This window comes from Lampris incognitus, chromosome 3 (assembly GCF_029633865.1).
Source record: "Lampris incognitus isolate fLamInc1 chromosome 3, fLamInc1.hap2, whole genome shotgun sequence".
Lineage (NCBI taxonomy): Eukaryota > Metazoa > Chordata > Actinopteri > Lampriformes > Lampridae > Lampris > Lampris incognitus.
In genome coordinates this window covers 5,350,048-5,360,144 of record NC_079213.1, presented here as the reverse complement: position 1 = coordinate 5,360,144, position 10,097 = coordinate 5,350,048, and the positions used below count along the sequence as shown (strand labels likewise).

Sequence of the window (10,097 nt, the reverse complement as noted above, 5' to 3'; positions counted from 1 at the left end):
ACTGCCACCGCGCAGCATGCAGTGGACGGATGTGCCTGACAACACGAATGAGCTGAAAATAGCATGAATAGTGTAAACTACTAATAAGACACGTTAGCCCCTAGCTAACGGGTTTGACCCTTTAGCCGAGCGGTTAGTGATGTCGCCTTGTGGTGCAGTACACCTCGTATCGAATCCCGCACCGGGCAAGAAAATAACCGCTTACATTGGTGGCAGCGGTGGGATCCGGAAGTGTGCAGATCCTCAGAAGTCTCTTCGGAGCGCGGGAAGAACAAAGCGCGAGGGCGCGCTTCCGGGGAGGGTGACGACTGTAAACTACTAATAAGACACGTTAGCCCCTAGCTAACAGGTCTGACCCTTTAGCCGAGCGGTTAGTGACGTCGCCTTGTGGTGCAGTACGCCCCGTATCGAATCCCGCACCGGGCAAGAAAATAACCGGTTACAATAGTGTTGTCTAAACTCAGTAGTAGTACTGACCGTCCATGTCTGTTGCTCTCGATGTAATTTTGCGTGTGAAAAAAGGAGCGTGTAATCATGCTAAGATTTCCATTGGGAGTGATGAAGAAGGACAGTATTAGGAACCAGTATATTCGAGGGACAGCTCAGGTTGGACGGTTTGGAGACCAGGCAAGCTTGAGATGGTGTGGACATGTGTGGAGGAGAGATGCTGGGTATATTGTGAGAAGGATGCTGCATATGGAGCTGCCAGGGAAGAGGAGAAGAGGAAGGCCAAAGAGGAGCTTTATGGATGTGGTGAGGGAGGACATGCAGGTGGCTGGTGTGACAGAGGAAGACGCAGAGGACAGGAAGAGATGGAAATGGATGATTCGGTGTGGCGCCCCCTAACGGGAACAGAGAGAGAGAGAGAGCCACACACTCATGGTGGTACCAGTTTTGTTGTATTGTAGGTAAGTCCCGCAGCGTCCAGCTGTTGGGACCGTCTAATCTTATGTCCAGTGGAGTCTGGCGCTCATAGGTAACTGTGCAAGACGCGTTTTGTGCAAGAAAACCCCGACATATAACATGAAAACAAAAAACAAAGCGAGAGTAGCTTGTAGCGAGTCACCATAGTATGACGCCAGCTTCGATTTCATCACGTGATTCCCAAAGAGAAGCACTTATCACTTATTCAGGAGGCCCAGCAGTGAACCTTGCGGCCCTCCCTCCAAACGGAGCACTTCCAGACGCAGACTACAAAACCAGTCCATGAATAAATGTGTCGTAAACTGTGGCTAAGGCAGGTTGAACAAGGGTACCAGTCCCGGCAAAGATTTCTTCACAAATAATTACACAAAAAAAAATTAAACTCAAGGAATATCTTTTTATGGATTTTATTGATTTATTTATGCAAAAAAAATAATAAAAAAATACATTTAAAAAAATTTTAAACTCAAGGATTATCTCATTTTATGGATTTTATTGATTTATTTATGCAAAAAAAAAACATTTTAAAAAAAATTAAACTGAAGGAATATCTTATTTTATGGATTTTACTGATTTATTTATACAAAAAAAATTTTTTACAAACATCTTGATGCTTGGTCTTCAAGCATCCGTTTAAGCAACATAAGGTCATGTGAAAGATTAAAAGTAAGCAAACATCACATGTGAATTGTCCTCACAATCTCCCCTTTTGATTACTTTTACTCAACAACAAATCGCCTAAATAAAGTGTCAAAGAAAACATAACAATGGTTCTGCATCCTGGGGATGGCCCCTTCGACCGCCCTATGATGGCCTGTTTCGCGTCTTGGAGGCCGGGGGCAAGGCCGTCATAGTGGACATCGACGGCAAGCCGGAGCACATTTCTACGGACCACCTGGGAGGTGAGGGGCTTATTGTTTTAAATTACTCAATATGTGACTTGTTTAATATGCTAAAATTGTAAATGCCAATAAACATATTTAAAAAGATTTTTTTTTAAAGACGGCCCACCTGGATCTGGACTGGCCCGTTGACCTGTGAATAAATGGACCCGGCAAGGTGCAGCCAAAGAGGGAATTGTTTGACTCGATCATTTCCCAACTCCTACAACCTCATTATTATGAACACCCTGTTTGCTGTGGATCAAGAATTGGACTTGCCAGTCGTCAAAGAACACAGTGTTAATGAGGAGGATGTTTTCATCGGTGTGTGTGTGTGTGTGTGTGTGTGTGTGTGTGTGTGTGTGAGATCCTGTACAGAGTGATTTATCATGTCAGCGGGTGTTTTTGGGCAGGAGTGCGAGTATTCCTCCAGGACACAGGCGGCGTCTCTACCTCCTCTATCTAATGCAGATTCACTGAGGAGCCACATGACCGAAACCAAAACCCAACATGGAGAGGTTCAGTGAATGTGGAGGTGAAGGTGTGGAGGTGTGTCAGAGTGTCAGAGGAGACTCTGTAGAAGGACAGAGTTCCAGCAGACCAGTCCAGATACACTCCTACTCTGCCAGAGGAGGAGGGGGAGATACGCATCTCTGTTTCTTCGTTATTATGCCAGGCAGAGTATCTGTCATTACCACAGAACAGACTCCAGGACTTCTCAGTAAATGCAAGAACACAGTCAGCACCTCCTCCCCTCCTTTTGAGTCCTCTGTAAGTCACTCCTATATGAACCTCTCCTTCCCACTGTAACTCCATGTAACAGCGGTCAGCCAAACTCTCTCTACATAGAACCTGTTTCCAGATGTCAAATCTGTCTGGATGATCAGGGTATGGCTGCTGCTTTGTCGCCCTCGTCGCCTTTCTGTTGTCCTCAGACAGAAGGAGGTGTCCGTTTGCCGTGTTTGGGTCCAGTGTGAGTTCACAGGCATCTGATGGAGACAACGAGACACAATACCACAGCCACTGTTAATCTAATATTCCTGTTCTGTTTAGTGTCTGCTGATTTAATCACAGATTGGATCTCATTTGTCAATATGTTGTTCGTAAATAAGTAAGTTTCCTGGTATGATGTTGTGAATTATACTGCCGCTGTATTTTTCAAATGTTCACATGTACGAAGTTTCCCTCGTACCCCTGTGCATATTTTTATGAATACCAATCATTCAAAAACTGGAGGCACGTTCACGTGACTTTATTTATCACAAATGAAAATAACTTCCACTCCTCAAAATGTCATATAAGAGCGTCCGGGTAGCATAGCAGTTTATTCTGTTGTCTACCAACACGGGGGAACGTCAGTTCGAATCCCCGTGTTACCTCGCGCTTGGCCGGGCGTCCCCACAGATACAATTGGCCGTGTCTGCGGGTGGGAAGCCGGATGTGGGTATGTGTCCTGGTTGCTGCACTAGCACCTCCTCTGGTCAGTCTGGGTGCCTGTTTGGGGGGGGGTGACTGGGGGGGGGGGAATAGCGTGATCCTCCCACGCGCTACGTCCCCCTGGTGAAACTCCTCACTGTCAGGTGAAAAGAAGCGGCTGGCGACTCCACATGTATCACAGGAGGCATTTGGTAGTCTGCAGCCCTCCCCGGATCGGCAGAGGGGGTGGAGAAGAGTGGAAGAGTGGCGTAATTGGCCAGATACAATTGGGGAGAAAAAAAAAAGGGGGGGGGGGAATCCCTACCCCCAAAAAAAAGAAACGCCATATAAGACACAGCAGAACAAACGCAAAGAGGATTCTCATGTGAGCGACCTCTGAGATAATGGCCTGTATTCATATAGTCTTAAAATAATCTTAGTAGTAGTCTAAATATTGTCTTGTTACAGTCTCGATGGTAATCTTAATGTACTTTTAACAGTAGGGCTCTGGTGAATCAGAATCAGCTCAAACGTCGCTCATCATTCTCAGGGAAAAATAAAAAAATCTGTCCTGTCCCTGAGAAGATGCTCTGCTCAAATCCTCTATAACACGAGGTCGGTCAGTTTACTTTGGCTTGGCCTTCGACGTATTCTGTCCCTTTAATCATCTTTTTCAATAACTACATGAATATTACAAATGGCAGCAACCATAGGAAGCCCTTCCAGTAGTCTATTAATCACTTTTTTTTTTACCCCCCCCTTTTTCTTACCAATTGTACCCGGCCAATTACCCCACTCTTCCGAGCCGTCCCGGTCGCTGCTCCACCCCCTCTGCCAATCCGGGGAGGGCTGCAGACTACCACGTGCCTCCTCCGACACGTGGAGTCACCAGCCACTTCTTTTCACCTGACAGTGAGGAGTTTCACCGGGGGGGGCATAGCGCATGGGAGGATCACTCTATTCCCCCCATTTCCCCCCTCCCTCCAGAACAGGCACCCAGACCGGCCAGAGGAGGTGCTAGTGCAGCGACCAGGACACATATCCACATCCGGCCTCTCACCCGCCGACACGGCCAATTGTGTCTGTAGAGACGCCTGACCAAGCCGGAGGTAACACTGGGATTCGAACTGGCGATCCCCGTGTTGGTAGGCAACGGAATAGACCGCTACGCTACCCAGACGCCACATCTATTAATCATTCTAAACATTTTACCTCAAATATTATTCGCAAGCATTTTTTTCTCAATTCTCTTGTTCATCTTCCTTGATATTTCAATATTAGAGGACAAAGTGTGTTCAAATCAAAGTGAAACTTGCTGCATCAAAGTAGAACTGTGGAGTTCAGACACATCTTACGTGTGGTCTCCGGTTTTCATAAATTCCCGTCAGATATCTGAAAAAGTTGGATTTCCGAAAATGTTGATAATTCCCACTTTTCATGTGTAAATGTCAGTATGAAGGAATTATGCAAAGATTAGTTAAGGTCCTTGATGAATGAGACCTAATGAATTAATTTCTCATGAGTCTGATGAAGACACATCTTGTCAACCATCATCTTCATTCCCGGTAGGATGTGAATGAATGAATGTCACACACTGCTGTGTGGACGCACTTTCCATCTAAACAGTTGAATGTGATCTGCTTTGTTCTCATGAATAAATTTAACACAGACTTACACTTCCTCAGACCTGGCTTCAACCTGCACATTCCAGCATGGTCCAGCCTGGGGGTGTAGGAGAAACAAAGTCACACCAGCACATCCTCCATTTAATAAAACCTCCATCCAATATCAGACCTGTCCACTGTTACACGTGAACCAATCTGATCCAGCATCCGAGTACGAGGGAGAAATCCTTGTAGAAGACATGATGAGTGAGTGTCAACCAGCCTGTCCATACCTGAGAGAGTCCAGTCTCCAGTGTGCATCCTCCAGTCCAGCAGAGAGCAGCTTCATCACTTCCGAGTCTCCTAGCTGGTTGTAGCTCAGGTCCAACTCTCTCAGATGGGACGGGTTGGAGTGCAGAGCTGAGAGCAGAGAAGAAACACCTTCCTCGGTGACCAGGCAGCCCGACAGCCTGTATACACACACACACACACACACACACATTACTTTTAGCTGCTGATGTCTAGGTGTGTTTAAAAAAAGAGTCGTGGGCCCTGTCTCATGAAACACGTTCAACGTAATGAGGGTTGAGTTGTGAGCCCTGTCTTTTTGAAAAAGCCTGTTGGCAGAATATCAAGGCAGCAGGAGGATTTCAGATGTTTTATAATGTCCCCCAGGTTTTTATGGTTGATGGGATCAAATTGTGACATGCTATTTGAATTGATTTTAGGTGGACTTATCTAATTTACCAAATTTTGTCATTAAAGAAGGTGCCCTAGGCTTCGGGAACACCTTTGGAAGATCTGCAGGGTGATCTGGAGGAGGGGAAAGGTGCCACAGCAGTGGAGATATGCACTATACATTGTATTAATGAACTCTTCGGTCTTTTTGTGCTTATTTGGATTTAACGGGTCTATATTGAAATCCCCACATATGAACACATCCTTTTGTGTTGCTGGATAGAAATATTTCAATATTTGATCCCAGCGATCTGTATATACAGCTCACAGTAACATTTTTCTTTTTATCCATGCAGATTTCTATTGTAATGCATTCTAGCACATCACTGACCGCTGTCGTCATGCTTTCCACCACCTTATGCTTGAAGCTTTATCCATCTACAAAGCTATTATACCCCCTCCATTCTTGTTTTTCCTGTTCATATACTTCAATTCATATCCATTCAACTCAAAGTCCACACCCTTCTCAGGGCTGAACCAAGTCTCTGTTAATTAAGGCTATTACATTGAACGGTTTCTTGAATTGACTTAAATATTCTTTGGTGTTTTGGAAGTTGGCATATACCAACCTGACATAGTCTGGCATATACAGACCTGAGTATTTCCAGTCTACATTGTGGACTCCCCAGTCCAGCAGAGAGCAGCTTCACTCCGGAATCCTGCAGATCATTGTTACTCAGGTCCAGCTCTCTCACACTAGAGGAGCTGGAGCTGAGAACTGAGGACACAACTTCACAGCTTCTCTCCGACAGATTACAGGAACTCAACCTGAATGGAGACAAACACAGAAACGTATCATTCTGTGGCGATACACAATGGAGGGTAGATTCACCAGGGGCTGCTGCTCCTTTAAGGCAGACGTTCAGAGTGCTGACGTAGGCACTGCTTAGAGTTTCCGGGGTGGAGCCTTGTTAGCAGCAGCCTAGCGGTTGGTCGGCTGGTTGCCAGGAGGGACTGTGCTGTATCGGTGTTGTTTTGTGTGGCGAGTAAACGGGATCGACTCCACTCGATCTCTCCGTCTCCTCATCCCTGCGCTCCCACAATCCTATCATATTTCAATGTCATTAATACTTTTGATTTTTGTCATAGTAACACTATGAATAACCAGTATAATGAAACTAAATATATTCGCACCAATGGAAAAAACAAAAACAAAATTTCATCACTTCGAGGGCTGTCGGCGTTAATCGCGATGAGAGTAAGGGTCGATCGTAACGCGTTATTTAAAAAAAATAAAAATCGTGTTATCGCTTGCTGCTGCTATTTTGTCCCTTCGACGCACCCTTACTTGTTGTCAAGCTGCCGCAGCCGCTTCCTGTTTCCCACTGCCGCAGTCATGGAGGAGAATGTCGACAACACACTTCTGAATGGGTCGTTTTACTTTAAAAAAAAAAACTAAAAACTAAAAACCTCCCAGACGGCTCAGTCGACAAGTCAAAAGCACCTTGTGTAAAACGGCATTAAAATATCATCGAAATACTTGGGAGTTTGAGCTACCACCAACGAGCTAAGCACACAAGTGCAGTGGATCAGATGGATTCTAACGGGCACAGGCAAAGCACTGTTTCGGAGAGTGCGAGTTGCCACAGGCCCGTGGATGAAGCTAAAACGAAGACGTTAGCTACAGCGCTTGCGAAATGGGTAGCAACTAACTGCGGACCAGTCAGCATCGTGGAAGACTCGGGTCTAAGAGACATACTCCGGTTGGCATGCTGTGACCAGTCATATGCCTTACCTTGGAGGGGAACAATAGTTGCACGCATGCATAGCCTGTGTAAACTACTAATAAGACACGTTAGCCCTTAGCTAACGGCTCTGACCCTTTAGCCGAGCGGTTAGCGATGTCGCCTTGTGGTGCAGTACACCCCGTATCGAATCCCGCACCGGGCAAGAAAATAACCGGTTACAATAGCTTGCCTTGAACAGAAAAGAAATTTTGATTACTCACTGACGTCCAATGATCGCCGGTTACTGCGGCAGCATTTGCACGAGTTCCAGTTGAATTGCTTTCTCCGTTTCATACAGGTGTAACCGGTTATTTTCTTGCCCGGTGCGGGATTCGATACGGGGTGTACTGCACCACAAGGCGACATCGTTAACCGCTCGGCTAAAGGGTCAGACCCGTTAGCTAGGGACTAATGTGTCTTATTATTAGTTTACAGTCATCACCCTCCCCACAAGCGCGCCCTCGCGTTTTGTTATTCCTGCGCTCTGAAGAGACTTCTGAGGATCTGCACGCTTCCGGATCCCACCGCTGCCACCGATGTACCCGAGAGGGTGTAGATGTCGCGTATACTGTATGAAACTATAAAATAACAAATACGGAGGTTCCACTTTCACACGACGACCACTTTATTTGGATTCTTCCCCAACAGTAAACTCCACCGCCACCACACTGCGTACAGCACTTCCGCTCTCTCTTCAGCCTTCAAAATAAGAGCTCAAGGCATATACCGCGGCAACAGCTTATAACAGGAACTTAAAATCACTAACAGGCAAGTCCAGAAAAATAGGTTACACTATGTTTTTGAAGTAAACAGTGCGTTACCTCAGGCTCATTGCACTTCTTTTGATTTGAAATAAATCGAAAAGGCAAGTTCATAAAGTAACTTTCTTTGCATTCATTTGATTCCCAATGAAGATACGCCGGTAAGAATTGCTTTACATTGTTAATGCGGACTTAAAAGCTGCTGTGAAATGCAAAATAATTGAATTTTAAATTTTCGGGGGAAACGCGATTAATCGCGAATAACTATCAAAAATGTATTCAACGATTAATCGCGATTAAGAGGATTTGCTCGCTTGACAGCCCTAATAATTTCATTTAACAGATGCTTTTATGCATCTGTTAAATGAAACTCCAGACTTCCTCATCTGTTCTATGAGGGAGTCAGGAGTTGCAGAGAAGTATGTAGGAGTGGGGCAGGATATGTATGAGGGAAGTGTGACAGTGGTGAGGTGTGCAGTTGGAATGACAGATGGGGTCAAGGTGGAGGTGGGATTACATCAAGGATCGGCTCTGGGCCCTTTCTTGTTTACAATGATGATGGACAGGTTGACGGACAAGATCAGGCAGGAGTCTCCGTGGACTAAGATGTTTGCAAATGACATTGTGATCTGTAGTAAGGGTAGGGAGCAGGTTGAGGAGAGCCTGGAGAGGTGGAGGTATGCACTGGAGAGAAGAGGAATGAAAGTCAGTAGGAGCAAGACGGAATGCCTATGCGTGAATGAGAGGGAGGACAGTGGAATGATGAGGATGCAAGGAGTAGATGTGACGAAGGCATGAGTTTAAATACTTGGGGTCAACTGTCCAAAGTAACGGGGAGTGCAGAAGAGAGGTGAAGAAGAGAGTGCAGGCAGGGTGGGGTGGGTGGAGAAGAGTGTCAGGAGTGATTTGTGACCGAAGGGTACCAGCAAGAGTTAAAGGGAAGGTTTACAAGATGGTTGTGAGACCAGCTACTGTGTTATATGGTTTGGAAACAGTGGCACTGACAAAAAGACAGGAGGTGGAGCTGGAGGTGGCAGAGTTGAAGATGATAAGATTTTCACTGGGAGTGATGAAGAAGGACAGGATTAGGAACATGTTAGAGGAACTGCTTCTGGTTGGACTTTTTGGAGATAAAGCAAGCGAGGCAAGATTGAGATGGCTTGGACATGTGTGGAGGAGAGATGCTGGGTATATTGGGAGAAGGATGCTGGATATGGAGCTGCCAGGGAAGAGGAAAAGAGGAAGGCCAAAGAGGAGCTTTATGGATGTGGTGAGGGAAGATATGCAGGTGGCTGGTGTGACAGAGGAAGATGCAGAAGACAGGAAGAAATGGAAACGGATGATCCGCTGTGGCGCCCCCTCACGGGAGCAGCCGGAAGTAGCAGTAGTAGTAGTAGTAGATGCTTTTATGCAAAGCGACGTACATCTGGGAGGTAGTTGGCTTGTGTAGCATTAGGATGTAAATGAGAATTGAAGTGGTCCTGTACTGAAGAGGTTTAGGAATACCAACCTGAGTATTTCCAGCTTACATTGTGGACTCCCCAGTCCAGCAGAGAGTAGCTTCACTCCTGAATCCTGCAGATCATTGTTACTCAGGTCCAGCTCTCTCACACTAGAGGAGCTGGAGCTAAGAACTGAGGACACAACTTCACAGCTTCTCTCTGACAGATTACAGGAACTCAACCTGAATGGAGACAAACACAAATATATCATTCTATCATATTTCAATGTCATTGATACTTTTGAATTTTGTTATAGTAACAGTATGCATAACCAATATAATGAAACTAAATATATTCGCACCAATGGGGAAAAAAACAACATTTGATAATTTCATTTAACAGACACTTTTATGCAAAGCAACGTACATCTGGGAGGTGGTTGGCTTGTATAGCGTTAGGATTCTTTGCCATGGAATTTTACTGGAGACTCGTCCCAAATGAGGTTTGAACCCCCTATCTCCAGTGGGAAAGCCGATGTTCTTGCCTACTTTATTTTCTTTTTTATCTTTCATTATCAAAAATACAGGTCATTCCACACATCTTT

At 45.5% G+C, this 10,097-nt stretch overlaps 1 protein-coding gene across 1 annotated transcript in view; it reads right to left on the bottom strand.

The window, feature by feature from the left end:
* Nucleotides 1-1,331: 1,331 nt before the first annotated feature.
* The window catches only part of LOC130108956 (protein NLRC3-like), a 28,111-nt gene continuing 19,345 nt past the window's right edge, over nucleotides 1,332-10,097 (bottom strand). Inside the window, exons 12-16 of the mRNA XM_056275618.1 lie at nucleotides 9,562-9,735; nucleotides 6,158-6,331; nucleotides 5,119-5,295; nucleotides 4,897-4,943; nucleotides 1,332-2,794 (exon numbers count right to left, since the gene is read on the bottom strand). Coding sequence (XP_056131593.1) covers nucleotides 2,268-2,794; nucleotides 4,897-4,943; nucleotides 5,119-5,295; nucleotides 6,158-6,331; nucleotides 9,562-9,735 — 1,099 coding nt within the window. The 3' untranslated portion in view covers nucleotides 1,332-2,267. The remainder of the gene's footprint in view (nucleotides 2,795-4,896; nucleotides 4,944-5,118; nucleotides 5,296-6,157; nucleotides 6,332-9,561; nucleotides 9,736-10,097) is intronic.